Source organism: Sprattus sprattus (genome assembly GCF_963457725.1).
Source record: "Sprattus sprattus genome assembly, chromosome: 2".
Classification (NCBI taxonomy): domain Eukaryota; kingdom Metazoa; phylum Chordata; class Actinopteri; order Clupeiformes; family Clupeidae; genus Sprattus; species Sprattus sprattus.
In genome coordinates, this window is record NC_137921.1 from 4,886,423 (window position 1) to 4,913,259 (window position 26,837).

Here is a 26,837-nt window from a genome sequence, read left to right on the forward strand (position 1 = left end):
TGGCATCCCAGAGACCTGCCTGTGCTCTCTCTGGAAAACGGGTGCAGGCCACCGCATCTGGGCCTGACTCGCTACTGAGTCTCCACCCATGCCATCTGTGGAGAGGATGGGGCACGGCTGGTGCCAGGTGCGTTATGCAGGTCTCTGATCTGAACCAGCGTGTGTGTGTGTGTGTGTGTGTGTGTGTACGGGGTGTCCCTGATCTGAACCAGCGTCCACACACTCCTGGTCCAATGCCTGGGCTCAGAGACATGCGCAGCACTGGAGTTCTTGCCCTGAGCACAACTGGACCAGAACCACTGCTAAGCATGTGTGTGTGGGGTGGGGGGGGGGAGGGTACATCGCTGAAGTCAGGTGCATAACATGCTCTGAATGAAAGCCAAACAGTTACCCATCCAGAGGCCCCTAGTCAAATGCCAGGTTTGGTGTTTGGGGGCTTTATAGACCAGTGGGTACGCACCATACCTGTGCCAAATCTGTTTAAGAGTCTCCCTGCCATCTGAAACCCATCTGTTTTGTGTGTGTGTGTGAGAGTGTGTGTGTGTGTGTGTGTGTGTGTGTGTGGTGTCCCTGATCTGAACCAGCATCAGAGATAGCAACTTATCTTTCCAGAAGCTTCTGGTCGGATGCCAACCTCGGAAATATGTACAGTGCTGGGAGATCTCCAAACTACAGAGCAACCCAATCCCTTATTTCATAATCCAGTTTTCACAATGCAGTACAGTGACAGGAACATTTGAATCGTCGGATACAAGGTCTCTTTTATTGCTGTGCGTTTGACAGATTGATATCAGATATTAAATCAAATTTCTCAGAATTCCAATATGTCATCGTAAAACAAATCAGTCATGAAATCCTTGAACTCCATGACTAAAAGGCTTTGTGTTCTTTAGTTTCATGCTAGATAAAACATAAATCAGTATTATACGTCGTACAAAGTAAGATAGATTCTTGGTAGGAATGAAATAGCATAGGAAATGAAAGTTGAGCAAGGAATTCTTAAGATTAGCATTTATTTAACAAAACATACAAAGCCAGGCAAGAAAGTACTGTACATGAAATAAAGAATTTCACATCATTTGTTTTTTTAAACAACAAACTTCATGGTGAAAGGCAACAGTTTTCTATGACAGATGAAGACCATGACTTCAACTGAAAACCAAGGACTAGAAGTGGAAAATATAAACACAGATTAACCACCCTCAAGTAATTAAACCAAACAAGATGTTCCCAGTGTGGAACTCCAAATTTTAATATATCTCACAAATATCCTTTCAAGAATGACATTTTTCCTTTAATGTGTCAGTGTTGTCTGTCCATAACAGCCCACTGCTCAATACAAGTCTCAGTGCCCGCTAGTTGACCTCAACTAGTAAAATTAACAACAAATAATAATAATACAAAACAAAACTCAGAGCTTTAACATTTTCATAAATGCACCACAGAAGTCATGATTCACTGCTTTCTGCAATGATGCTGCAGTCTCGCAAGGCCTCATGAAATGCCTCAAAAGAACCCGATTTGAACCCATGAGCCCGGACATGCATAAGCACACGCCCTCGTTTCACAGGTACCGTAATATTCACAGGTGTCGTCAGCTGGACTGACTGACTGACTGACTGCACGAAACTGAAAGCTGAAAGCTGAAGTCTCACATTTCATGTGTTTCACATTACTAATGAGGTGTGAGTGAGAGGAGTATTCATTGCTCCATGTCTTGGAAGTCACTGGAGGCTTTAAATACCAACTAAGAGTAATTAGAAACCACGATTAAAAAAAAAATGAAAAAAAAAATAATAATAATAATAAAAATGTCAACTGGCCTCTTCATCTTCACTTGCGGAGACATTTGAAGTTGTCTTGTGCGATTGATGGGACGGATCCAGTGGTCATAATCTTGGCAATGCTACACCATGGTTGGGCACAGATACAGCGATATGGGTTTGGATCTGCAAACAGCTGTGCCCCGTTTGTCAGTTTGTCCTGAGTTTCACAACAATTTCAAACTATGTGGCATCATCATTCGTCTGTGTGAAAGGGCCATGAGAGAAAAATCCGAAGCCGCAAATAGTGCAAAGCAAGAAAACAAACAAACAAGTTGTATAAATAAAAGCGATTGTAGCAAAAATATTAAAACAAATTCCACAAATTAAAAACACAGGAATACTTCATTAGATGCCATGTTTCATACATAAATGTACACATCAGCACACAAACACACACAAAAAAAAACACAAACACAAAAACACAATGCATGCACATGCATTAGACACCCCCTCATTTACTCACTTTCTCTCTGACAGACACACACACACACACACAGACACACACACATATTAAGCTTTCTGATTGTGATTGCGCATACACCTGTGCGATCCAAACAGAACAAAGCAAGCTGCCCTGTAACGGTCATCTGAGTGAGTAAGGCACTTCTCGCTCCACTCTCTGATGTGTCCGGGGTCCGACTGCGGCGTCACCGGCGCTAGCGGGAGTTGTAATCGGGGGAGTAGAGTCGTAACCGAGGGCTGCTGTTGGTTGTTGGAGGACTGTGATTCTTGAAGGGACTCGAAGCTGGAGTGGATGGAACTAAATGACAAGAGTCCAGACTCAATTAGGGAAGTCCAAACAAAATGGGGGTTGATGGAATAAATGCACACTCTATTCATTCTCTAGTCTATTCTAGAACGTAGTTTCAAACCTCTAAAATACTTAAGGGAGAGTTCTAGAACGGAGCTTCAAACCTCTAAAAACTTAAGTGTGAGAGTTCTAGAACAGAGCATCAAACCTCTAAAAACTTAAGTGTGAGAGTTCTAGAACAGAGCATCAAACCTCTAAAAACTTAAGTGTGAGAGTTCTAGAACAGAGCATCAAACCTCTAAAAGCGAAAGCGTGAGTTGTTGTTGTAGTTGCACATCTACCCAGAATTATAAAGAGGCTATTCCTCTTTTTAAAATTCAAAACAAGCACAACAGAGAAATCATTGAAACAATTAACTGCTCCTGACAAAGCCCAGTATCGATTGCAACTTATCCTCATTTCAACACTACCCAAACAATTTAGAAAGGACAAATAGACTAAAAGCAACAGAGACACAAGATAACAACCTCTCTCTCATTTCAGCACAACACAACCAATTTAGAAAGGACAAATAGACTAAAAGCAACAGAGACACAAGAGAACAACTCTCTCTCTCTCATAGCCGCTAGTGCTAGTGTAACCCCTAGTGTAGCGTGTACCAGGACGCCTGGTCCTACCTGTTGAAGCAGGGGAGCTCTGGATGAAGGCTGGGTGTGGAGTGTGATCCCTCGGGGAGAAGACGGCATGGCACACTAGGAGGGGGGGGAACAGGCATCCAGAAGCACTTTGTCACAGTTTGTCAACGGCCAAACCGCAATAAATGGGCCTCATTAGCGGAGTGTTTATACAGTGCACATCTCTATCGATTTAGCCGACATTTGGTAATTACAGTGCATGAAATGCCCTGTATTGTTATTCCTAGGCTTCTTCTTCTTCTTATTCTTGTTACCTTTTTCTGCGATTAATTCAGCCCGAACCACTTAACGTAGAAACTTCATTCAAACTTTGTCGCGTAGGTCTTGTAAACGACACTTATGCTATGTATTTTTCACTTTTCTAAACTTTATACTTTTTAAGATATTAAAGAAAAACGAATATAAATTTCTCCCATTGACTTACATTGGGCCATTATGACATCATAATAGGGTCTTTAAACTGGCTTGCACCTGTGCTTTACTCTGCGAAAGACCGTAACTTCAAGTTTCTAAGGCAAAAGACCGTAACTTCAAGTTTGGTCAAAAATGAGTTTTTGACGTATTTGTAAAATATCAGCAGTAATTAAACAAATGTACTGATATTAAATGTACTACTAACATGCCATTATCAAATTAAAGCCAGTGACATCAGTATTTTGGTTGATTTCACGATGTATAGGCTACCGACAGTTAGCATACCAAGCTAGGTAGCATTACCATTAGAATTGCATGGCAGATATGCTAAGCTATCGGGCTATTCCCCCACCCAGTGCCTGTGGCTAGTCCGAAAAAGGTGCATCTAAATCAGGTAACTTCGCTTGGCGAGCGGGGGCATGTGGAGGGGGAAAATGGGCCTCATTCTCTATCGTTCTCTCTCTCTCTCTCTCTCTCTCTCTCTCTCTCACACACACACACACACACACACACACACACACACACACACACACACCCCAATGGACTGACATAGATGTTTTATGTGTTTCATGTGACAATTCAAGTTCATTGTTTTATGTGCTTAATGTGATAATTCAATGGTGTGTGTGTGTGTGTGTGTGTGTGTGTGTGATAATCATTGTATTGGTAATTGTGATAAATGAAATAGTATTACTACTGATTAATTAATAGGGTCATTATTCCATTGTTATCATACCACTGAGCTTTAACATAGAAGTTACTGCCTTCTGCCTTAGTATGCTTCACTGACACCTGTGCCAAATCCAAAGAACCTCTTCTCTCTCTGTCCCTCTCAATTTAACTGTAACTAGGAACATTAAGACACCATCCATTCTCTATTTTTTTTTCTCTCCATCTCTCCATCTTTCTCTCTGTCAACTTTCTCTCACACTCAATCTCTCTTCTTCACTCCATTTTTATCTCCTTTTTTCAATATTTTCACTCTCTCTTTATCTCTTCATCCAGAGCCACTCTTGTTCACTCTTCTTTCCTTCTTCCACTCTTCTTTCCTTTCTTATTTTCTTCTTCCATTTTTCTTTCCTTCTTCCACTCTTCTTGCCTTTCTTTTTTCCTTCATCCACTCTTCTTTCCTTCTTCCACTTTTCTTTCCTTTCTTCACTCTTCTTTCCTTCTTACACTCTTCTTTCCTTTCTTCTTTCCTTCTTTCACTCTTCTTTCTTTCCTTATTTCCTTCTTCCACTCTTCTTTCCTTCCTTCACTCTTCTTTCCTTTCTTCTTTCATTATTTCACCCTTCTTTCTTTTCTTCTTTCCTTCTTCCACTCTTCTTTCCTTTCTTCACTCTTCTTTATTTTCTTCTTTCCTTCTTTCACTCTTCTTTCCTTTCTTCTTTCCCTCTTCCACTCTTCTCTCCTTTCTTCACTCTTCTTTCCTTTTGTCTTTCCTTCTTCCACTCTTCTTGCCTTTCTTTTTTCCTTCATCCACTCTTCTTTCCTTCTTCCACTTTTCTTTCCTTTCTTCACTCTTCTTTCCTTCTTACACTCTTCTTTCCTTTCTTCTTTCCTTCTTTCACTCTTCTTTCTTTTCTTCTTCCTTTCTTAACCTTTGCATTTCATGCACTGGTATTTCCTTCAGGAAATGCATTTTCTAGTTGCTTAATAATCTCTCTGTGCCTGGGAGGCAGGTTTGGGATTGGGGGGTGTATGAGTGTGTGTGTGTGTGTGTGTGTGTGTGTGTGTGAGAGTGTGTGAGAGTGTGTGTGAGTGTGTGTGTGTGTGTGTGTGTTGGGGGGGGGGGGGGGGCTAGGGTGCTAGGAGCACTCACCAATAATGACGATGGCCGTGACGGCCAGCAGCAGGAAGACGGTGAAGAAGATGACCTGGTAGGACTCGATGAAGTGCTGCAGGATGCTGGGTTCTTCAGAGCCAAGAGCCGCATCGACTAAGAGTTCAAAATGCGTTGAAGCGAATCGTCACTTTATTCATACTGCGGTTGATTGCAACTTGAATAACATCAATTGTTATTCAATCGACACCAAAACACTGAAAACGTTATAATCAACTGCTTTTATCTACCCCTATCTTCACTCTGCTAATTAGAACGGACATGGCAAGTAACCGAATTAAGACCCAAAGTTAAGGTATTATTTAAAAATCCATTGAGTTATTGACGTTGACGATGTTATTGACCTACCTCTCAGCTGTGCACTGGGCTCAGTCACGTGTATGATGGTGACTGGGACAGTGAGGACCTGGTCGCTTGAGGGACTCTTAATGGAGATGCTGGCCGAGGTGGCTCCTTGCGGTTTCAGCGCGGTGACGGTGTATTTGGCAAAGCTCGGGTAGGCCAGCGAAACCTCCTTTTCACTGACCACTAGTGCGGGGGAACTGGAGGTCACCTGTGGTTTTTTTTTTTGGGGGGGGGGGGGGGGGGGGGGGGGGGGGGGGGAACAAGCAGTCCTGTTCAATGACATTATATGAATAAAGCCCACCATTTTTTTTTTATGACAACATTTGAACGTTCCACAATGAATTGAAACGAATTGATCTTTTTTCCCCCCATTAAGATTAGCATTTTTTTCCTCCGGATCTGTATAGAAACCATGACAACATGCTGCAGATGCTTATAGTCATATCAATTTGCACAAAATGAAGGTCTTTCTTTTGTCACTGCTCCCACTACTACCTGCGTAGTCAACACGTAATCAATACCAAGCTACAACAGTCATAGTCACCTCCAAGCTTCCTAGGGAACCAGGTGCTCCATACACCGTGATGTCGGCCGAGGTGTGCTGGTTGCTGAGGATCACCTCGTTCTGGTCGGCATAGAGACCGGGGTTGACGGGCAGCAGGGCTCCGACCTGCTCGCCGGAGAAGTGGCTTCCCTCCACGCCGGCCTTGACCAGCAGGTTGGTCATGGAGATGCTCAGCACCTTGATCTGCTGGTCGGTGACTGGCTGCAGAGTCAGTGCACAGCTGTAGAAACCTGCAGGGATTGAAGTGAAAGTGAAAAGTGAAAGTGAAAAAAGTGAAAGTCCTCTCTATGGCAGAGGTGGTGTAGACACACACACTCTGAAATTAACCTCTGCTTTTAACCCATCCAGGGAAGTGACACACACACACACACAGTGAAGTGAAGTAACACTAACCCGGAGCAGTGGGCTGCCATTGGCGGCGCCCGGGGAGCAGTGATAGGGGTTAGGTGCCTTGCTCAAGGGCACTTCAGCCGTGGATGTGGGAGAGCAGTGGTCTACCACTTCCCCCGCCCACATTTTTCCTACTGGTCGGGGATCGAACCGACCACCCCTCGGTTTCCGGCCTGAAACCCTAACCAGTAGGCCACGGCTGCCCAAGGGACCGGTCATTTGAGATTCATAGTTAACAAGAATGGGAGCATTCAGAGAATGCAAAACCTCTGCCTTGTGACCTTGACCTTTGACCTTGTCACCTGAAAATCTAATCAATTATTGCCATTATATTACCCAATCTCCCCACAAAGTTTGATGGAAATCGGTCCATGCGTTTCTGCGTAATCCTGCTAACAAACAAACAAACAAACATACAGGGGCGAAAACATAACCTCCTTGGCGGAGGTAATAAGGATATGCCATAGTCAATAATTCAATCTTATTTATACCTAGTATAAATGTTACTCTTATTTGTATCTAACTAGCATGTCAGCATTTCCTGGGTGAATATACTTGGTCTTGACCTGGGAGAGGTGTGATATTGCTCTCACCTTCCCCCCCCAGGTCGACAATGGCTTATTTGAATAGATGGTAACACCCCTAAATTTAATGTATCTAACACCCTGTCCCTTGAGGGATAATCAGATTATCTTAAGGCAAAGCTCTGGGCGAGTTGGACTTCAGGCTCTGTCTCACAATGATGGCCATCATTGTTTAAGATTAAAACCTGGATCATGACTGAAAAATCCAAGACTGAGTTTCCTATATATGGTATAATAAAACGAATTACTATCAGGATCCAGAGGACCAGCGCACAGCAGATACAGGATTTATGTAGGGAAGAGAGAAAAGAGTTATAAATGCTTCAAAACAAAACACCATATGCTGCGACATAAAAATAATTGGTCACATTTTATTTGGATGGATTATAAACAAACTTTGTGTTGAATCGTGTTAATTGGTAAAGGCAATTCATGGTTGAGATGATAAAAGACTGAAAGACTGAACTTGAATTTCAACAGTCTCTGTAGGTGGGCTTTCCAAATAAAGTGTTACCAAAGAATTACTATGCAATTATTTTTAATATTAAAACAAGCCCCAAAGTCAGTTTGAAATATTACAATATCTGTTTTTATTTATATATTCATTTAAGTACCAACATGTTAATTCTTTTTGTATCTATTTAGCCATCTATCTGGTTATCATTTATTAATCAATTATTTGTATGTCCCTTCCTAGGTTGATATGTTTTAATGAATATGTTTTAATGCAAGTCTTCAATCTCTCATATAACCAGTCAAGCATGCTTCTTTACATACTCTTAGAGCTTAATTTAACCAGTCAAGCATGCTTCTTTACATACTCTTAGAGCTTAATTTAACCAGTCAAGCATATTTCTTTACATACTCACAGAGCTTAATTTCAAACAAAGGCTTTAGTATCAAAATGGTCTCCAGTTCACTGCTTTGGGCTCCTGTGTGACTCCACTTTCATAAGAGCCAGTGCAGTAGACAGTCACTCCCAGACACAATTAGCTGCACGCCATCATGTGCAAACCCATTAGTCTGCGGTCTCGGTAGATTAAATAATGATCTTTAGATCATAAAAGCTGAATTTTACGGCTTTCTTTGCGTGACCTATGTGTAGCCTTTGACTGTAGCACAGGAAGGAGTCTTCATCATGAGGCGTAGACGCAGCAGAGAGATCAGAGGTCCTGAGGTGATGGCTATTGGCATTTTTCGTGACTTTACGTTACGGTAGATCCTTTCAGCCTAAATGTCTGACTCACTTTAATTTACTGAGATACTTAACCTCCCCCAGAGCAGCTCTACTTCATGGTAAATAGTCCCTTGACCTTGGGGCTACTACCATCCACTTAACCTTCAGAAGGTTTCAAATCAAGAATTCCGCAGCGTATGCCTTATTCAGCAGCCATTTGTCTTATGGGTGCTCTTCAGGGTTAGTTCTTTTAGTTAACAGTTTTCAACTATTTTGAAATCCAAAGGCAGGGTTCTCCATCGGGAAAAAGGTAGATCCTTAGCATTTCTGGGAGGCAGCACCAGGTGAGCTACGCAATGATCGCAAAAGTCCTTTTTTACCTATTTTGCCAAGAGGTGGCCTCTTCCTGTGCACCCCATGCAGGCCATATTCATCCACGTCTGTGTCACCTGAGCTACGCTATGCTGTGTTACGCTACGCTGTGGTGCGCTCCGCTGTGTCATACCTGTGCCAGTGTCGAAGCCAGTCTCGGTGTGGAACACGCTGTGGGCGGAGAAGCCGATGGCCTCGCTGGTGAAGGAGAGCAGGCAGCGCACGGAAGTCTCCGGATGGAGAGCGGCGATGCGCTCCGTCTGAGCAGGCGAACAGGAGCCTGCGGGGGGGGGGGGGGGGGGGGGGGGCACACCATCATTTTAAAAACCCTTCCTCTTCCTCCTCTCATTCTTCATCCCTCTGCTGATCAGTCAACAGCACAGTACCACACATCAACACACAGCACACCACGGCAACACACCCCAACACACAGCACCACACAAGGAAAATATACAAGTACCACACATCAACCCACAGCACCACACCCCAACACACACAGCACAGTACCACACATCAACACACACACAGCACAGTACCGCACATCAACACACCCCAACATACAGCACAGCATCACACAGCACCACAGCAGGAAAATATAAATCCTTTCCCCGCTCTCACATCCATCCTCCTCGTCCTGCTGATGAATCATTCGGCTGCTACGGCAGAGAATCCCATCTCCTCTGTTAAAGCCTTGTGCTTCACCCAGCATTTGCAGTAACTTCAATTCATTTAAGTTGAAACAAACTAGCTAATGTTTTTGTGTTATTATTATTCATATTATTCAGGTAGCTGGCTTTATATTCTGATTGCAATCACAAAAATGGAGAGAAAAAAAGGTTTGTGAATTGGATGGTAGGATTTTTTTTGTTGGGCTTAATGATTAGCGAGAACACGTTCAATAAGGCCCAGCTGGAAGGCCCCTTCCTGCCTGCCAATCATTTGGAGAGTGAGTCACACTTTATAGGGAAGGTCTGCTATAGAGGCCACAAAGCACCTTACAGCACGGATACATGATCCGTTTCTCATAGCTTTGCTATTTCAACAGCATGCACTTGAACAGGTGGTCCAGCATAGGGTATAGGGGAAAAAAGTTATATTAAGAATATTCTAAAAAACAAATTGATTGATTGCTTAATTGGTGGAATGCAGGTCTTATACAAGTACATGTTGTTGCTGTACGTTGTTATTCACGTTTCACATTAGAAAGGCCAACATGTAACAACATAGCCTTCAATGACAAGTACATTATTAAACCCCTTATGTAATCAACTTAATAAGTACAATATATTAAACCCCTTAGTTAATCAACTTATTAAGTACATTGTATCTCCTTAAAATCATAAATATGAGCTTTATCGTTACTATTTATTATACAGCTCTTCATAACCGCTGCCACTGGCAAAGCTTTTTTCTTTCAGCGGAAGCCACAAAACTGCAACAAAACCATTAAAAAAAAAAAAAAAAAAGCAATAAAAGAATGCTTTTATCATTTTGGCAACTGTATTATAAATGAGATAATGTATAGTTTGGCAGTCAGTATCAGAAAATAAGTACCTTCAGGCCGAAACAAGACCCCAATATTTCTGCATTTGAATAATGGTGTTCTTGTTATGTTACCTTATGTATATTGAATTAGATGACAGATATTTGATTATGAATTTTGTGGAATTAAGCTTAATTTGTTATACCGATTTTGTATTGGTTAACTGTATATCCTCTACTGAACGCATTATAGATATTAGAACGTTAATAAATAAGTAGAATAGAAATAGAAATAAATGACATGGACATTCATCCCGATCTGGTCTCGTGAGTAGCCTTCATCATAACTGAGGAAGATGACGATAGCAGTTGGCAACGGATACAGATACGAGCCAGAAAGACCTTTTACTGTGCCCACATGAAAGAAGTGGCTGAATTAAAAATAATTAGTAGAGATAGGCACGCTCTACTTCCAAAAGTAAATGCGATTTCGGGTGCGAGTAAAAGAATGGTAACTTAAGAGGAGAATAAAACCACACTCTCAAGCTTTTCTCGTTGGTGACGATGGCTTAGGCTGAAACACGTCTGGAAATAAACTGGTCTAAATAGCAATGAGAAAAGCTTGAGAGGGCGGTTTTATTCTACTCTGATTTATAAAGAAAGCACAGAACTGACATTTTGCCACCGGACTCACCTATGAGGTTGGTGCCACGGTCTCTGGTTGTCAGGAGCACTCTGGACTCTCGAACGTTTTTCCCGGGCACTGAAGGGACCATGACGGATGTTTTGGTGACGCCATCAACTACAACCTGTCACAGGAGAACCAGAGGTGATTGTTTAGCTCAGAGCACATGAACCGTAAAGATGGCAAAATCAAAATAAATGTACTTGGATTCCAGCCCTTCAGATTGCCTGTGGATAGAAGTGGCGATATGAAAATACAGGGTTTCATAAAGTAGGATTCTCCCTCAGGAAATTCTCAGAAGGAAACCAAACACTTTTTGTTTTGTCTTATCCTCCTGCCTGTGAACATGAATTGGTCTGATTCCAACACCAAGTATTCATATGCAAATACACCACTACAGCTAAACACTGCTTGAACTAAATGCTTTCACATTTCTGGAGAAAAAAACCCCCCAAAAGACCAAAAAAAAAAGAAAAAGATAAGCTAATTAATCTGATCGATGGTGTGCTCGTGAGCCTCGCCAACAGAGTGACAGCTGCAAGAGAGATTGGACACCGCTGATGAGGTCATAAGATGCATCGGCATGGAAACCCACTTCCGAGACAAGCACGCCTCCCCAGGGGTGAGCCGCGCCTAGCAAAAGATCTGGCGCTGATCCAGTGTGGTTTGGGAAAAAAACCACACCGGCCGCTCTGGAGTCCGGCGCCATCCCCATCCTTCTAACTAACCACTCAACGCGCAGGACAACACTCTCGGTTCTGGAGGACTCGTTTGCAAGAGAATCCAGTCTATCAGGCACCAACCTCCATATCCCAGCCACACAGGGATGGTTAAGAGCAGGCTGTGGACGACACCAAAGCTCCTCTACCTCTCAGTATGTGCTCAAAGCTCCTCTACCTCTCAGTATGTGCTCAAAGCTCCTCTATGTGCTCAAAGCTCCTCTACCTCTCAGTATGTGCTCAAAGCTCCTCTATGTGCTCAAAGCTCCTCTACCTCTCAGTATGTGCTCAAAGCTCCTCTATGTGCTCAAAGCTCCTCTACCTCTCAGTATGTGCGCAAAGCTCCTCTATGTGCTCAAAGCTCCTCTACCTCTCAGTATGTGCTCAAAGCTCCTCTATGTGCTCAAAGCTCCTCTACCTCTCAGTATGTGCTCAAAGCTCCTCTATGTGCTCAAAGCTCCTCTACCTCTCAGTATGTGCTCAAAGCTCCACTATGTGCTCAAAGCTCCACTATGTGCTCAAAGCTCCTCTATGTGCTCAAAGCTCCTCTATGTGCTCAAAGCTCCTCTACCTCTCAGCTGCTTAAAGCTCCTCTATGTGCTCAAAGCTCCTCTACCTCTCAGTATGTGCTCAAAGCTCCTCTACCTCTCAGTATGAGCTCAAAGCTCCACTATGTGCTCAAAGCTCCACTATGTGCTCAAAGCTCCTCTATGTGCTCAAAGCTCCTCTACCTCTCAGCTGCTTAAAGCTCCTCTATGTGCTCAAAGCTCCTCTACCTCTCAGTATGAGCTCAAAGCTCCACTATGTGCTCAAAGCTCCACTATGTGCTCAAAGCTCCTCTATGTGCTCAAAGCTCCTCTACCTCTCAGCTGCTCAAAGCTCCTCTATGTGCTCAAAGCTCCTCTATGTGCTCAAAGCTGCTCTACCTCTCAGCTGCTCAAAGCTCCTCTATGTGCTCAAAGCTCCTCTATGTGCTCAAAGTTCCTCTATGTGTTCAAAGCTCCTCTATGTGCTCAAAGCTCCTCTACCTCTCAGTATGTGCTCAAAGCTCCTCTATGTGCTCAAAGTTCCTCTATGTGCTCAAAGCTCCTCTACCTCTCAGTATGTGCTCAAAGCTCCTCTATGTGCTCAAAGCTCCTCTATGTGCTCAAAGCTCCTCTACCTCTCGGTATGTGCTATGGTAAAAGCAGGCTGTGGACTGACGGCAAAGCTCCTTTACCTCTCGGTATGTGCTCAGCTGGCCGGGGATCTCGTAGAAGAGCGTCACGCTGCCCACGTCTCTGGCCACGGCCACGCCGGTCTTGGGGTCCACCTCCAGCACCCCACTGGCCGAGGACCTCCAGGTGCCCGAGAGCCCTGCCAGAGGAGGAGGGACGCGGTTAGGCTCCGGTGCACGGCACTGTCACTCAGGCATTTCAGGTAATCAGCGACTCCAAACAGGAATAAATACATATTGATATATTTTTTTTTCTCTCTCTAAATAACAGACGTAGCTTGTGTTATGTAGCTTGTAAACAATGTGGCTACCTTGGAGGTATATGAAAAGAAAATATATGAAAGGCAAAGGCATGTTGGTAAGTAGATGAATGAAAAGAAATGAAATGAAATGAAATAATGAATGAATGAACGAACAAACGAGTGAATGAATGGGTGAATGATGATGAATGAAAAGCATACATTCATTCAATCAGCTATTCATTCATTCATTCAATCATGTCTTCATCATAGAAACCAATCAATCCATCAATCAGTCAGTAGTCTGGCATGTTGGTAAGTAGAGTAAATGAATGACTTTGTTCATTCATTCATTCATTCATTCTTCCAACACCTCTTTCAATAATGTATTCAGTAATTCATTCAAACGTTCATTCAACCATCTATTGCCTCCATCCATCCATCCATCAGTGCGCTCACCCTCCGCGCTGATGAGCTGTGTGGATAGGCACACCACGTCGCCCACCACCAGGCTCTGGGCCTCCTCAGGGTGGATGGCGTGCTGCACGGGCAGCGCCAGGTAGTCTGCCAGCGCCGGCTGCTCCGTGTCCCACACGCCCAGCAGCGTCAGCCCCACGTTCAGCGTGCGCACCGTCAGTGTGCTGTTGCTCGGGCCCTTGCCCACCTGCACCAGGTCGTCCCTGCACACGGGGGGACACAGGAGACACAGGGGGTCAGAGCAGAGGAGAGGAGAGGAGAGGAGAGGTACAGAGGAGAGGAGAGGAGAGGAGAGGAGAGGAGAGGAGAGGAGAGGAGAGGAGAGGAGAGGAGAGGAGAGGAGAGGGGAGAGGAGAGGTACAGGGGAGAGGAGAGGAGAGGTACAGGGGAGAGGAGAGGAGAGGAGGGGAGAGGAGAGGTACAGGGGAGAGGAGAGGAGAGGTACAGGGGAGAGGAGAGGAGAGGAGGGGAGAGGAGAGGTACAGGGGAGAGGAGAGGAGAGGAGGGGAGAGGAGAGGAGAGGTACAGGGGAGAGGAGAGGAGAGGTACAGGGGAGAGCAGAGGAGAGGAGAGGAGAGGAGAGGAGAGGAGAGGAGAGGTACAGGGGAGAGGAGAGAAGAGGAGAGACACAGAGGAGAGGACAGGAGAGGAGAGGAGAGGAGAGGAGAGGAGAGGAGAGGAGAGGTACAGGCCAGGGAGAGGAGAGGAGAGGAGAGACGGAGGAAAGGAGAGGAGGACGGAGGAGAGGAGGGGAGAGACACAGAGGAGAGGAGAGGAGAGGAGAGGAGAGGAGAGGAGAGGAGAGGAGAGGAGAGGAGAGGAGAGGAGAGGAGAGGAGAGGAGAGGAGAGGAGAGGAGAGGAGAGGACCCGAGAGGAGAGGAGAGGAGAGGAGAGGAGAGGAGAGTAGAGGAGAGGAGAGGAGAGGAGAGGCAGAGCAGAGGAGAGGAGAGGAGAGGCAGAGAGGAGACGAGAGTAAAGGAGAGATCAGAGCAGCACACTCAGTGGAGTAATGGTGAGCTGCATGAGAGGAGAGGAGAGTAAAGGAGAGATCAGAGCAGAGGAGAGCAGAGGAGAGGAGAGTAAAGGAGAGATCAGAGCAGCACACTCAGTGGAGTAATGGTGAGCTGCATGAGAGGAGAGGAGAGTAAAGGAGAGATCAGAGCAGAGGAGAGCAGAGGAGAGGAGAGTAAAGGAGAGATCAGAGCAGCACACTCAGTGGAGTAATGGTGAGCTGCATGAGAGGAGAGGAGAGTAAAGGAGAGATCAGAGCAGAGGAGAGCAGAGGAGAGGAGAGTAAAGGAGAGATCAGAGCAGCACACTCAGTGGAGTAATGGTGAGCTGCATGAGCGTCTGACAAAAAGAGACACACATAAAAGATGAGGGCATCACATCAAATAAAGATCAAATAAACAAAAACATGAGTAGACCCAATAAAATAAACATGAGTAGCGTGAACACGTGAACTGAGAATAGCCTAGTCATGATCACGTGAACTCAAAATAACCTACAGTCACCATCACCAGAGGCAGCATAGTTATCGTCATATTTGTCAACACCGTTGTAATTATTATTTTAAAATCACTGACAAGTATTCAGGGGCTGGGTCGTGACAGAGAGGACCAGTGAGTCAAAGATTGTGACCTCAAAATGACCACATTCTTACGCCCAATAGGAGTAGGGGGCGTGTCTTGGTTGGTTGTCTTCCGTCCAATGAGGAGAAGGGATCTCCAACGCATTTTTTTTTATTTAGAACAGGGATAAAGCTAGCAGGTGCACAACTCAAACATACAAGTACAAATATTGTAATCACTTTTTTTCAGCATCTGACCTAGATAAAAAATAAAGATGTTGCTCGGTGATTCATCTCGCTCAGGGCCTATTTTTGTGTCCAGTCCAGACGAGGCCGATGGTGACAAAAGCGCCCTGAACCAAATACTTCATGTCCGCCTCCAACCACCTCAAGGGAGGCCAGATGTTCTCGTGGGAGGCCAGATGTGTTCAGAAGTGGGACACGCCAGGTGACACTGGCACAGGAGCCTGGCTGCCGTCCAGAAGAGAGGCCCGAGTGGAGAAACAGGAGTGACCAGGCCCAGGAACATGTATTCTACCCACCCTGAGCCCAGGAACATGTATTCTACTGACCCTGAGCCCAGGAACATGTATTCTACTGACCCTGAGCCCGGGAACATGTATTCTACTGACCCTGAGCCCAGGAACATGTATTCTACTGACATGAGCCCAGGAACATGTATTCTACTGACCCTGAGCCCAGGAACATGTATTCTACTGACCCTGAGCCCGGGAACATGTATTCTACTGACATGAGCCCTGGAACATGTATTCTACTGACATGAGCCCTGGAATATGTATTCTACTGCCTCAACCTACTAGATGGGCATCACACAGATGCCGAGCACTGAGAGACGGGAGTGTTGAGTCTAACAGGTTTGGTTTGGGAGCAGTGCTGATGTGGAGAGGAACGAGTGAGTTTCTGTGTCTCAAACGCCTCCACTACTGCAGAGTGAGAGAGAGAGATAAAGAGCGAGAGACAGAGTGTGTGTGTGTGTGAGTGTGTACGTGAGTGGAGTGAGACAGAGAGAGAGAGAGAGAGAGAGAAAATGAGTGAGTGTGTGTGTGTGTGTACCTGAGTAAGTGAGTGGAGTAAAAGACAGAGAGACAGAGAGACAGAGAGAGAGAGTGAGAGAGAGAGTGTGTGTGAGTTTCACCCCTTCATCACCAAATATTTCCTCCCTCCTACTCCACACACACCTCCAGCCTCCACACACACACCCAGCCTCCCTTTCATCCATCCTGATTAGTCTGCTGCACAAAGAACAAAGTAATAACGTCAATTTCCATCAGGGCCGAGAGGGACTCCCAGCCACCACTGCAGTAATGGGAACAATGCCTCTGTGTGTGTGTGTGTGTGTGTGTGTGTGTGCCCAGGTGTGCGCGGATGTGTGTGGCTGTGTGTGCGCTCGCTTATGTGTGTGCGGGCGTGAGTGAGTGAGTGAGTGAGTGAGTGAGTGAGTGAGTGTTTGTGTGTGTGTGTGAGTGAGTGATTGTGTGAGTAAGTGAGTGAGTGTGTGTTTGCCTGGCTCCCATTAACTGGGCTCACTCAGGGGAAACCACTCCGTCTGAGACAGGAGGAGAGGCACGGACAGCACTACGGAGCACCTGCACCAACCAAACCCACACGCTCACTCCAGTGTCCGCCTCCTGTCACTAGGGACGTCTGGGCTGCAAACACACACCCTCACTCCACCCACTCACCCACCCGTACAAACCAAACCCACACCCTCACTCCACCCACCCGCACAAACCAAACCCACACCCTCACTCCACCCACTCACCCACCCGTACAAACCAAACCCTCACCCTCACTCCACCCACTCACCCACCCGCACAAACCAAACCCACACCCTCACTCCACCCACTCACCCACCCGCACAAACCAAACCCACACCCTCACTCCACCCACCCGTACAAACCAAACCCACACCCTCACTCCACCCACCCGTACAAACCAAACCCACACCCTCACTCCACCCACCCGTACAAACCAAACCCACACCCTCACTCCACCCACTCACCCACCCGCACAAACCAAACCCACACCCTCACTCCACCCACTCACCCACCCGCACAAACCCAAACCCACACCCTCACTCCACCCGTACGAACCAAACCCACACACTCACCCACACCCTCACTCCACGCACCCTCACCAAACCAAACCCACACCCTCACTCCACCCACCCGCACGAACCAAACCCTCACCCTCACTCCTGTGACTGCCTCCTGTCCATCGGTGTGTCTGCCATATGATCAGATTGGGACACATTGACCACTCTGTAGACGCTTCATACTTCTGTGTATCTAAATTCAAAAAGGCCTTGAGAGTCCGTATATTTCCATGGATTATTTAGCATAGATCAGTCAACATCAGCCTATGCTAATATTAATGCATGCTCTCTCTACAAATGACCTTGAGTTTTGGTCCAACAACACCAAACTGATCTTCTGAGGTATTTCTCTCTTAATCGTGTTCTAAAGAGGAGGGAAGGAGGGAGGGAGGGAGAGAGAGAGAAAAGGAAAGGAGAGGAAGGCAACGGATGGTCTAACGAGGAACTCTTGAGATTTTTCCTTTTTAATTAACCAGAGAAGTTTTAGCTAATGCTGCCGAGCGACGTGGTTAATCAAGGTCAAATTTCAAACGGAAAGTTACGCTGTGCACTGAATTAAATTCCACAGAACAGGCAGGAACCTTTAACATATTGTTCCTTCTCATGTTTATCACCAGTTTTTCATAATGCTTTCTACAGAACCATGCAGTTCAACCACAAATGTGATTGTCATTAACGATATGTTTCCTACGGAACCATATAGTTCCCTTTCCCTTGTATCTGCTTGTTGTAATATTCTCTACAGAACCATATAGATCCCTTTGTCTTGTATCTGTTTGTTGTAATATTCTCTACAGAACCATATAGTTCCCTTTGTTTTGTATATATGGTTCTGTAGAAAACATTACAACAAACAGATACAGGACAAAGGGAACTATATGGTTCTGTAGAAAACATTACAACAAACATAGTTCCCTTTGTCTTGTATCTGTTAATTGTAATGTTCACTACAGAACCATATAGTTCCCTTTGTCTTGTATCAGTTTGTTGTAATGTTCTCTACAGGCCTGTGCCATTCCACCCTACACGTGCCTGTTTGCGGTCCCCCCCCCCCAGTGCCCCTCCTGCGTACCTGTTGGTGGCGAAGGTGAGCTGGGAGTTGTGGCTGTGGAGGAGGTCTCCGGCGCTGTCGTGGAAGTGCACCTGGAAGGACAGCACGGTTCCCAGGGGGATGGCCGACAGGCTCTCGCGGTTCGTGGTGTGGAGAACCGGACTGGTGCTGAGGCGCAGGTAAGACACCGGCACCACCTAGACACCACACACACACACACACACACACACACACACACACACATAGACACACAGTGATTAACCAGGAGTTTTCCCCACGCCTGTTAATGGATGATGTATCTAAACAGGGTATACTGGAGATAATCTGATTGCACTATAACTGGAGTTGTTAATATGTTACGAGGGTTAAACAATGTTTGCATTGATATTTAGGACACCGACAAAAACAGAACTACAATAACCAAGCCTCCCCAAAGAAGCCAAAGAAAGAAGCAGAACAGAGTGTGCACTACAGAGTGTGCACTACAGAGTGTGCACTAGAGAGTGTGCACTAGAGAGTGTGCACTAGAGAGTGTGCACTAGAGAGTGTGCACTACAGAGTGTGCACTAGAGAGTGTGCACTAGAGAGTGTGCACTAGAGAGTGTGCACTAGAGAGTGTGCACTACAGAGTGTGCACCACAGAGTGTGCACCACAGAGTGTGCACCACAGAGTGTGCACCACAGAGTGTGCACTACAGAGTGTGCACCACAGAGTGTGCACCACAGAGTGTGCACCACAGAGTGTGCACCACAGAGTGTGCACTACAGAGTGTGCACTACTGAGTGTGCACTACAGAGTGTGCACTACAGATGAGGCTTCTCAGAGTAGGCACAGAGCTCCCCTCTCCTGTGTGTCTCTGCTGTTACTGTACATTTAAATCAGATTCACACACGCACGCGCACGCGCACGCGCACGCGCACGCGCACGCGCACGCGCACACGCACACGCACACGCACACGCACACGCACACGCACACGCACACGCACACGCACACGCACACGCACACGCACACGCACACGCACACGCACACGCACACGCACACACACACACACACACACACACACACACACACACACACACACACGCGTGTGCTGCTTTTACTCTGAGGTAAATCAAGTGTAGCACGTTTATCTCCACACCCCTGTGTCTTGTTCTTATTGCGGCGTAAATCAGGTTTAGCACATATATCTCCTGCCCTGTGGCGTGTGTGTTGCAGTGATGGTACGGCAGGAGAGGAGGAGAGAGGAGAGGAGAGAGAAGAGGAGGAAAGAGAAGAGGAGGAAAGAGGAGGAGGAGAGTAGAGAAGGGAGGAGAGCAGTGAAGGAGAGGAGAAGAGAGAGGAGGAGAGAGAAGAGGATCGGGGAAGAGAGGAGAGGAGGAGAGAGAAGAAGAAGAGGAAAGAGGAGAGGGGAAGAGAGGAGAGAAGGAGAGGTGAGCAGTGAAGAGAGGAGAGAAGGAGAGGTGAGCAGTGAAGAGAGGAGAGAAGGAGAGGTGAGCAGTGAAGAGAGGAGAGAGGGAGAGGTGAGCAGTGAAGAGAGGAGAGAAGGAGAGGTGAGCAGTGAAGAGAGGAGAGAAGGAGAGGTGAGCAGTGAAGAGAGGAGAGAAGGAGATGAGAGCAGTAAAGAGAGGAGAGGAGGAGAAGAGAGGAGAGAGGAGGAGAGAAGGAGAGAGGAGGAGAGAAGGAGAGGTGAGCAGTGAAGAGAGGAGAGAAGGAGAGGTGAGCAGTGAAGAGAGGAGAGAGGGAGAGGTGAGCAGTGAAGAGAGGAGAGAAGGAGAGGTGAGCAGTGAAGAGGAGAGGAAAGAGGAGAGAAGGAGAGGTGAGCAGTGAAGAGAGGAGAGAAGGAGAGGTGAGCAGGTACCTTCACGGCCAGGATGAGCGTCTGATTGACACCGAAGCTCTCCTGGGAGTTGACCTGGAGGGAGGCGGTGCCCGTCAGCGATCCGGATGATAAATGGCCCTTGTCATCCACCTGGACCAGAGCTGCTTTGTCTGGACAGTCCAGCACTTGGTAGGAGAGGGCACCAACGCCATCCCTAAATGTGAGACACACGCACACACACGCACACACACACAGAGACAGACAGACAGACAGACAGACAGACAGACAGTGATGACCTTCAGCTTCCAGAGGTCACAGAGCTCAACTTCTAACGATACGGGTAGGAAGGGAATGTTACGAGTGTAGAATGTTCAAGAATGTTCTGTCTGTGTAACAACAAAAATAAATCACTGTTGAATGTGTTGTTGATGTTTGTGCATGTGGGGGTGGGGGGGGGGCCTACTGAGGTGTGTAGATATGAAACAAAAGATTAGAAAAAATGTATTTTTCCCACTGAACGCAGAGATTGCATCAGAAATGAAACTGATTGCATGAGATTGTGTCATCCTTACGTCGGCCGACTGTAGTCACTATTCAGTCGACTATTACTGCGTGTAAACCCTTTATTACGCTGCATTTCACACGGATTTGCCTTTTCCAAAAACCCACAATCATGGGTAAAAAAAAAAAAAAACAGCATCACTCACGGAACCCCAGAGGGAACTATTTGTGGTTCTTCAACAGGAAGGATATTCTAAAAGAGCAATTAGTGAGAGGGCAAAGTGTAGGAAGACTGCCATTCACGTGAAATTCAGAAATTCAGGGACTTGTTCGGGAAGAAAGCGGTCTGGGCATGTGTGACTGATGCTTTATTACCGAGATTAAGCTTTTGTCCATGACTATGTTTCACTGCTCAACAAATAAAATGAATTATTATTGTTATTATTATGATCATGTTGAACAGAAGTCAAGGGTCAAATCAGCAAAAACAAAGTCATCTAATAGCTCTGCGTATAATAGGTCGTCATGGAGACACAGATAGGATGGTTCTTTCACCTATTGGTTTGGAGCCTCATGTTGGAGTTTGGAGTCATCAGAATCTCCTCCACTTGCACTGCGGGGTTGACCAGCTGCAGCTTCTCATACACCTGAGCCAGCCAGGCACACAGACAGACCAGGCAGGTATAAGCTTTACACTCATCTTCCATTTGAACAGCTGGGAAACATCTGGAACATCGCCATGTTCAGTTAGAGTTTTTTGGCGTACAGCTCAGCCTTGATGAACTGCTAAACATCACAAAAACAGCGTCATGCCGCGCATCTCTGCCTGCGCGCACACACACACACACACACACACACACACACACACACACCCACACACACACATACACACACACAGAAACAGCATCATGCCACACATCTCGGCCTGCAGTTGAGAGGGATGCGCGTTTGTCAGACAGATGGCAACAGTCTGGATGCATACCTCTGAAACGCAGCAGGAGCTGGTACACCCATCCAATTAGCAGCCATCTCCACACACAGACACACACACACACACACACACACACACACACCTGGATCTGCAGCTCGTCCGAGAGCTCCTTGGCATACTCCACCAACTGGCCCGCCTTGGGGCTTGTGGCCCGGACCACCACCTTCAGCCCGGTCCGGCCCTTGCTCAGACCCAGAACGCTCATGGCAAAGTTGTGCTCGGCACCCAGCTGCACGGAAGCCTGGGAGAGAGAGAGAGAGAGGAAAAGAGAGAGAGAGAGAGAAAGAGGGAGAGGGGGGAGAGAGAGAGAGCGATAGAAGGAGAGATAAACAGAGAGTGGAGTAAGAGAGAGGAGGGGGGAAAGAGAGGAACAAGATTACCGATCAGGGGTGGTTCGGAGAGTCGTGTGTGTGTGTGTGTGTGTGTGTGTGTGTGTGTGTGTGTGTGTCTGGAAGAGGCCTATAGAAAGTGGAGCGATTACTGGGTTGGGGAGGCATCTGGGTGCATCTGCAAAATGGAGCTACGGAAAAAGGAAGTGGGTGTGTGTGCTGGTTACCACTCACAAATACATAGGCAAAGCTGTGTGTGTGTGTGTGTGTGTGTGTGTGTGTGTGTGTGTGTGATGTGGGAGGTGGCGGTTGGATGACCTGCAAAGTGGTGTGTGTTTGTGTGTGTGTGTGTGTGTGTTGGGGTAACTGGTTGAAACTGTGTGTGTGTGTGTGTGTGTGTGTGTGTGTGTGCGAGCACGCGCCACAGCTGGGGGCAGGAAAAGACGCCCGTCTCTTTGAGGATTAAAACGTTTCCGTTTGCACTCCGGCGCCGGAGATAACGGGCACAGTATTCACGTCCTAATGTGCCAGGGTTGGCGCTCACATGCGGCGGGCAGGCGGGCGGGCACACATCAAACACCATCTCCGCACCGGGACCCCGAGCCGGGCGACGGCAACAAGCCCACATGATGAAACACCAGGACACGCGCCTCTTCCGCGGACTAATGTGTGTGTGAGTGTGTGTGTGTGTGTGTGTGTGTGTGTGTGTGTGTTTGTGTGTCTCCACGGACTAATGCTGCGGCGCTCATTATTTCCCTTCTCTGTCCTCACTGCAGTCCAAGTTAATTGCCCCCCCCCCCCCCCCCCATCTCTCGTGTGGCAGGGCTACAGATGCCCAGTGTGCTGCCTAAGGATCGGCAGCATTGTGAGAACAGCCCCACACTAGCTGCAAACTAGGCAGCCCAGCCACGCGCGGAGAAACCAACAGACAGGAGTCGGACTAGTGTGTGTGTGTGTGTGTGTGTGTGTGTGTGTGTGTGTGTGTGTGTGTGTGTGTGTGTGTGTGTGTGTGTGTCTCAGGGGGCTGAGAGGAGAGCTGACTGCTGGAGTGTGCAGAGAGAGAAAGAAAGAAAGAAAAGAAAGAAAGAAAGAGAGAGACAGAGAGAGAGAGATAGAGAGATAGGTAGGCCCCATCTGCAGAATCCTTTGATCACCATGGCGATTCATTTCCCAGCAAAATGGTGTTATTACTGTTCCAAGATGGTGGGACGGCAGAAGAGATAGCCCACTCACACTCTGGGCATTGAAGTGGAAGGGGGGAAATTAAAAGCCAAAGCGGCCGTGAAGAATGGAGCAGAATATATGACAGAGAAGCCGAGGGGAGAATATTGATTCTTGTTTGATCTTTTTCTTTTTTCTTGTTCTCTTTTTTTTCTGCATAGCTCTTCTATTTGTTACGGGAAAAAAGACCCCACCTAAAATCAGATCGAGCCAGTATTTAAATTATAATAAAACTGTAAAATAAATGTTTTATCTAGCAGAACGTGTTCAACCCTCCACTCAAATGGCTCAATTCAAATAGACTGTGAATAATGCTAACCGTTTGTAATGGACAAAAAAAGAATCTTGACTTTTTAGCAACTTATTTTATGATAGTTTCACGATCCAAATCAGCGAGACAAGCACTGCTGGTGTTCCTGTAGGTCAAATTAAAGTGTGTATATCCGTGTGGTGTGTATAACTTTAGTGTGTGTAGTATATCTGTGTGTATATCTGTGTGTATATCTGTGTGTATATCTGTGTGTGTGTGTGTGTATATATCTGTGTGTATGTGTGTGTGTGTGTATATATCTGTGTATATATCTGTGTGTATGTTTGTGTGTGTGTATATGTGTGTGTATATATCTGTGTGTATATCTGTGTGTATATATCTGTGAGTATGTGTGTGTATATATCTGTGTGTATGTGTGTGTGTGTGTATATATATCTGTGTGTGTGTGTGTGTGTGTGTGTGTGTGTGTGTACACATCTCTATGTGTGTTTACATCTCTCAACAAATAGCACAGCTGTGTGTGTGTGTATATATCTCTAACGTGTCGTACAGCTGTTGTCTCCCACCTCTAAATGTCGTGTTTGCACCTCCAGGATGTCCCTCTTGGTCACGGACCAGTGGAAGGTGAGGCCAGGCACGGCGTTCCCCAGAGAGAAGGGGGTCTGGCTGCTCGTCAGGCCCATCACATACACCGGCATCTGGAGCAGGGAAGACATTTAATGCTTGAGAGACTGAACTATACAGCAGGAGTAGCAGTGTGTGCTTCCCTCTCTCTACTTAATGCTTCAGAGGCTGTACCATACAGCAGAGGAATAACAAAACATCAAATGCTTGAGAGACTGTACCACACAGCAGAGTAACAGTTTGTGCTTCCCTCTCTCTACCCGCTTTCTGTCTGGTTTGCTTATGCCCCATACACAGACACAGACACAGACACAGACACAGACACAGACACAGCCACAGACACAGCCACAGACACAGACACAGACACGTTTTAACCAAAGGAAAGATACAATTAGCGGAACTGTGTCTTACCATCTTGTATTGTTGATTAATGGAAGTCACACACATAAAGTAGGCTTCTGTCAATCTAGGTGTACATTATATAGGCAACATTATATTTGCGTTTGTGACAAAGTTGTAAAATGCGCCAGTAAGTTTAAAATCAGCCGATAAACAAATTATTTCCATACACTGTACGAGCAAGGGAAAAATCCTAGTACAAACCCTGACGCACAGCAGGAAATTAACTGAAAAACAAACCATGTGTGCTAATAAATGCCTTGGCACACAAACATAAACATAAAGCATAATATAGTCTGAATAATCCTGAGGAATCGCATCCACACTTGATGGAGAAGTCTCACAGAAGAGCCTCATTTCTAAAGTACCCCTCTTCATTCCTTTTTTATTTTTTTTTTAAGATTAGTTTTAGGCTTTTTTACGCCTTTAAACGATAGTGAAGAGTGGGACAGGAAATGAGAGGGAGAAGAGGTGGGGAGTGGACTGGAGAAATCCAAGTCCTCCATGGGCGTCAAGCCCGAATGTGGTCGAGGCTACTGTGGTCGAGGCTACTGTGTGAGGCCCCCCTCTTCATTCCTTGTCCAATATTAATTGCCCCCTGAGGCAGGTCTACCCCCACAGGTCGGCTGTGTCGGCCGGCTGGTGTGTGTGTGTGTGTGTGTGTGTGTGTGTGTGTGTGTGTGTGTGTCGGCCGGCTGACGTGTGTTCTGATTAAGCGTTTGTATCGATACTTTTTATCAGCCCACTTAACAAAAAAGGTCAATCAATAGAAACACGTTTTCCCCATCGAGGAGATTACCAGCGTTCCCGTCTTCATCCTGGTAATGGGGGCTCGGATACGAATCCCCGAGAGCAGCACCACCTCCACCTCCACCTGGTCCTGTTGACGACAGAGCATCAGTTGTCTTACGCAGCCTCAACCACTAATGTATTACCAAAAGTCCAAGTCAGGTGCACACATTCGAAGTGAACACAAGACCTCACTGCTCTCTCTCTCTCTTTTTTTTTTTTTTTTAAATGAATGAAAAAAAAAAACCAGGGATAGTGAGCGTGTGCCTTGAATGTGTAATCCTGACTTTTTCTTCATGGTGGAGCACCGCAACCACATCTCTTTTATTATTTAGCGGGGCTCTGATGTGCAGTTCCGTGTGCAGTACCTGCGAAACGATAACAAGCTTGCCCGTCTCAGCGTCCACGGCTTGGACCAGACCTGTCACCGTGACGTTGCCGAGGGCGATGCCCTTGACATGACCGATGCTGTTGACCGAGGCGACGTCCTGATTGGCCAGGGAGAAGAGGATGTTGGACTGAGGCTGGGGGCCTCCTTCTGATGTTATCTGGCAGCAAGGGGATTAACCAACAAGTCAGTACTACAGCAGATTATTGATATAAACATTCATTCATTTTGCATACGCCTTCATCTAAAACCTCTGATCATACAGCACAGCTATACAGCCTTTACATCAGTGCTTATAACCCCTTATCATTAGTGCATATGCCCCCTTTACATCAGTGCATACGCCCCCTTTACATTAGTGTGTATGCCCCCTTAACATCAGTGTGTATGCAGCCTTTACATCAGTGCGTATGCCCACTTATCATTAGTGCGTATGCCCCCTTTACATCAGTGCTTATAACCCCTTTACATCAGTGCTTATAACCCCTTTACATCAGTGCTTATAACCCCTTTACATCAGTGCTTATAACCCCTTTACATCAGTGCTTATAACCCCTTTACATCAGTGCTTATAACCCCTTTACATCAGTGCGTATGCCCCCTTATCATTAGTGCGTATGCCCCCTTTACATTAGTGCGTATGCAGCCTTTACATCAGTGCGTACGACCCCTTTACATCAGTGCGTATGCCCCCTTTACATCAGTGCGTACACACCCTTTACATAAGTGTATACGACCCCTTTACATCAGTGCGTATGCCCCCTAGGTGGCTATAGAAGCCATGAGCTTTGTGTTCTTGCACAGATAGACAGAAGCACATCGTCATTAGCACAGAGCATAGAGCATACAGCAATGCGACACTGAAAAAACAACTCCAGAGGATGATAAATGATCTTAATGACTTCCTGTGCCAATATTTTTCTTCTCCATTGTCTAAAAAGCTCTGGGGGTCAGCAGGGAGTGGCGGAGCAGGGAGTGGGGCAGC

The 26,837-nt window shown here is 46.3% G+C and overlaps 1 protein-coding gene across 1 annotated transcript in view; it reads right to left on the bottom strand.

Moving 5' to 3' along the window:
* Positions 1 to 1,004: 1,004 nt before the first annotated feature.
* nup210 (nucleoporin 210) overlaps positions 1,005 to 26,837 on the bottom strand; it is a 51,923-nt gene continuing 26,090 nt past the window's right edge. The window contains exons 25-40 of the mRNA XM_080832454.1: positions 25,833 to 26,012; positions 25,475 to 25,555; positions 24,219 to 24,350; positions 21,914 to 22,072; positions 21,396 to 21,487; positions 20,379 to 20,553; positions 18,540 to 18,715; positions 13,763 to 13,983; positions 13,068 to 13,204; positions 11,139 to 11,253; positions 9,096 to 9,242; positions 6,419 to 6,669; positions 5,878 to 6,082; positions 5,509 to 5,625; positions 3,255 to 3,329; positions 1,005 to 2,586 (exon numbers count right to left, since the gene is read on the bottom strand). Of these exons, the coding sequence (XP_080688580.1) occupies positions 2,483 to 2,586; positions 3,255 to 3,329; positions 5,509 to 5,625; positions 5,878 to 6,082; positions 6,419 to 6,669; positions 9,096 to 9,242; positions 11,139 to 11,253; positions 13,068 to 13,204; positions 13,763 to 13,983; positions 18,540 to 18,715; positions 20,379 to 20,553; positions 21,396 to 21,487; positions 21,914 to 22,072; positions 24,219 to 24,350; positions 25,475 to 25,555; positions 25,833 to 26,012 (2,367 nt within the window). The 3' untranslated portion in view covers positions 1,005 to 2,482. The remainder of the gene's footprint in view (positions 2,587 to 3,254; positions 3,330 to 5,508; positions 5,626 to 5,877; positions 6,083 to 6,418; positions 6,670 to 9,095; positions 9,243 to 11,138; positions 11,254 to 13,067; positions 13,205 to 13,762; positions 13,984 to 18,539; positions 18,716 to 20,378; positions 20,554 to 21,395; positions 21,488 to 21,913; positions 22,073 to 24,218; positions 24,351 to 25,474; positions 25,556 to 25,832; positions 26,013 to 26,837) is intronic.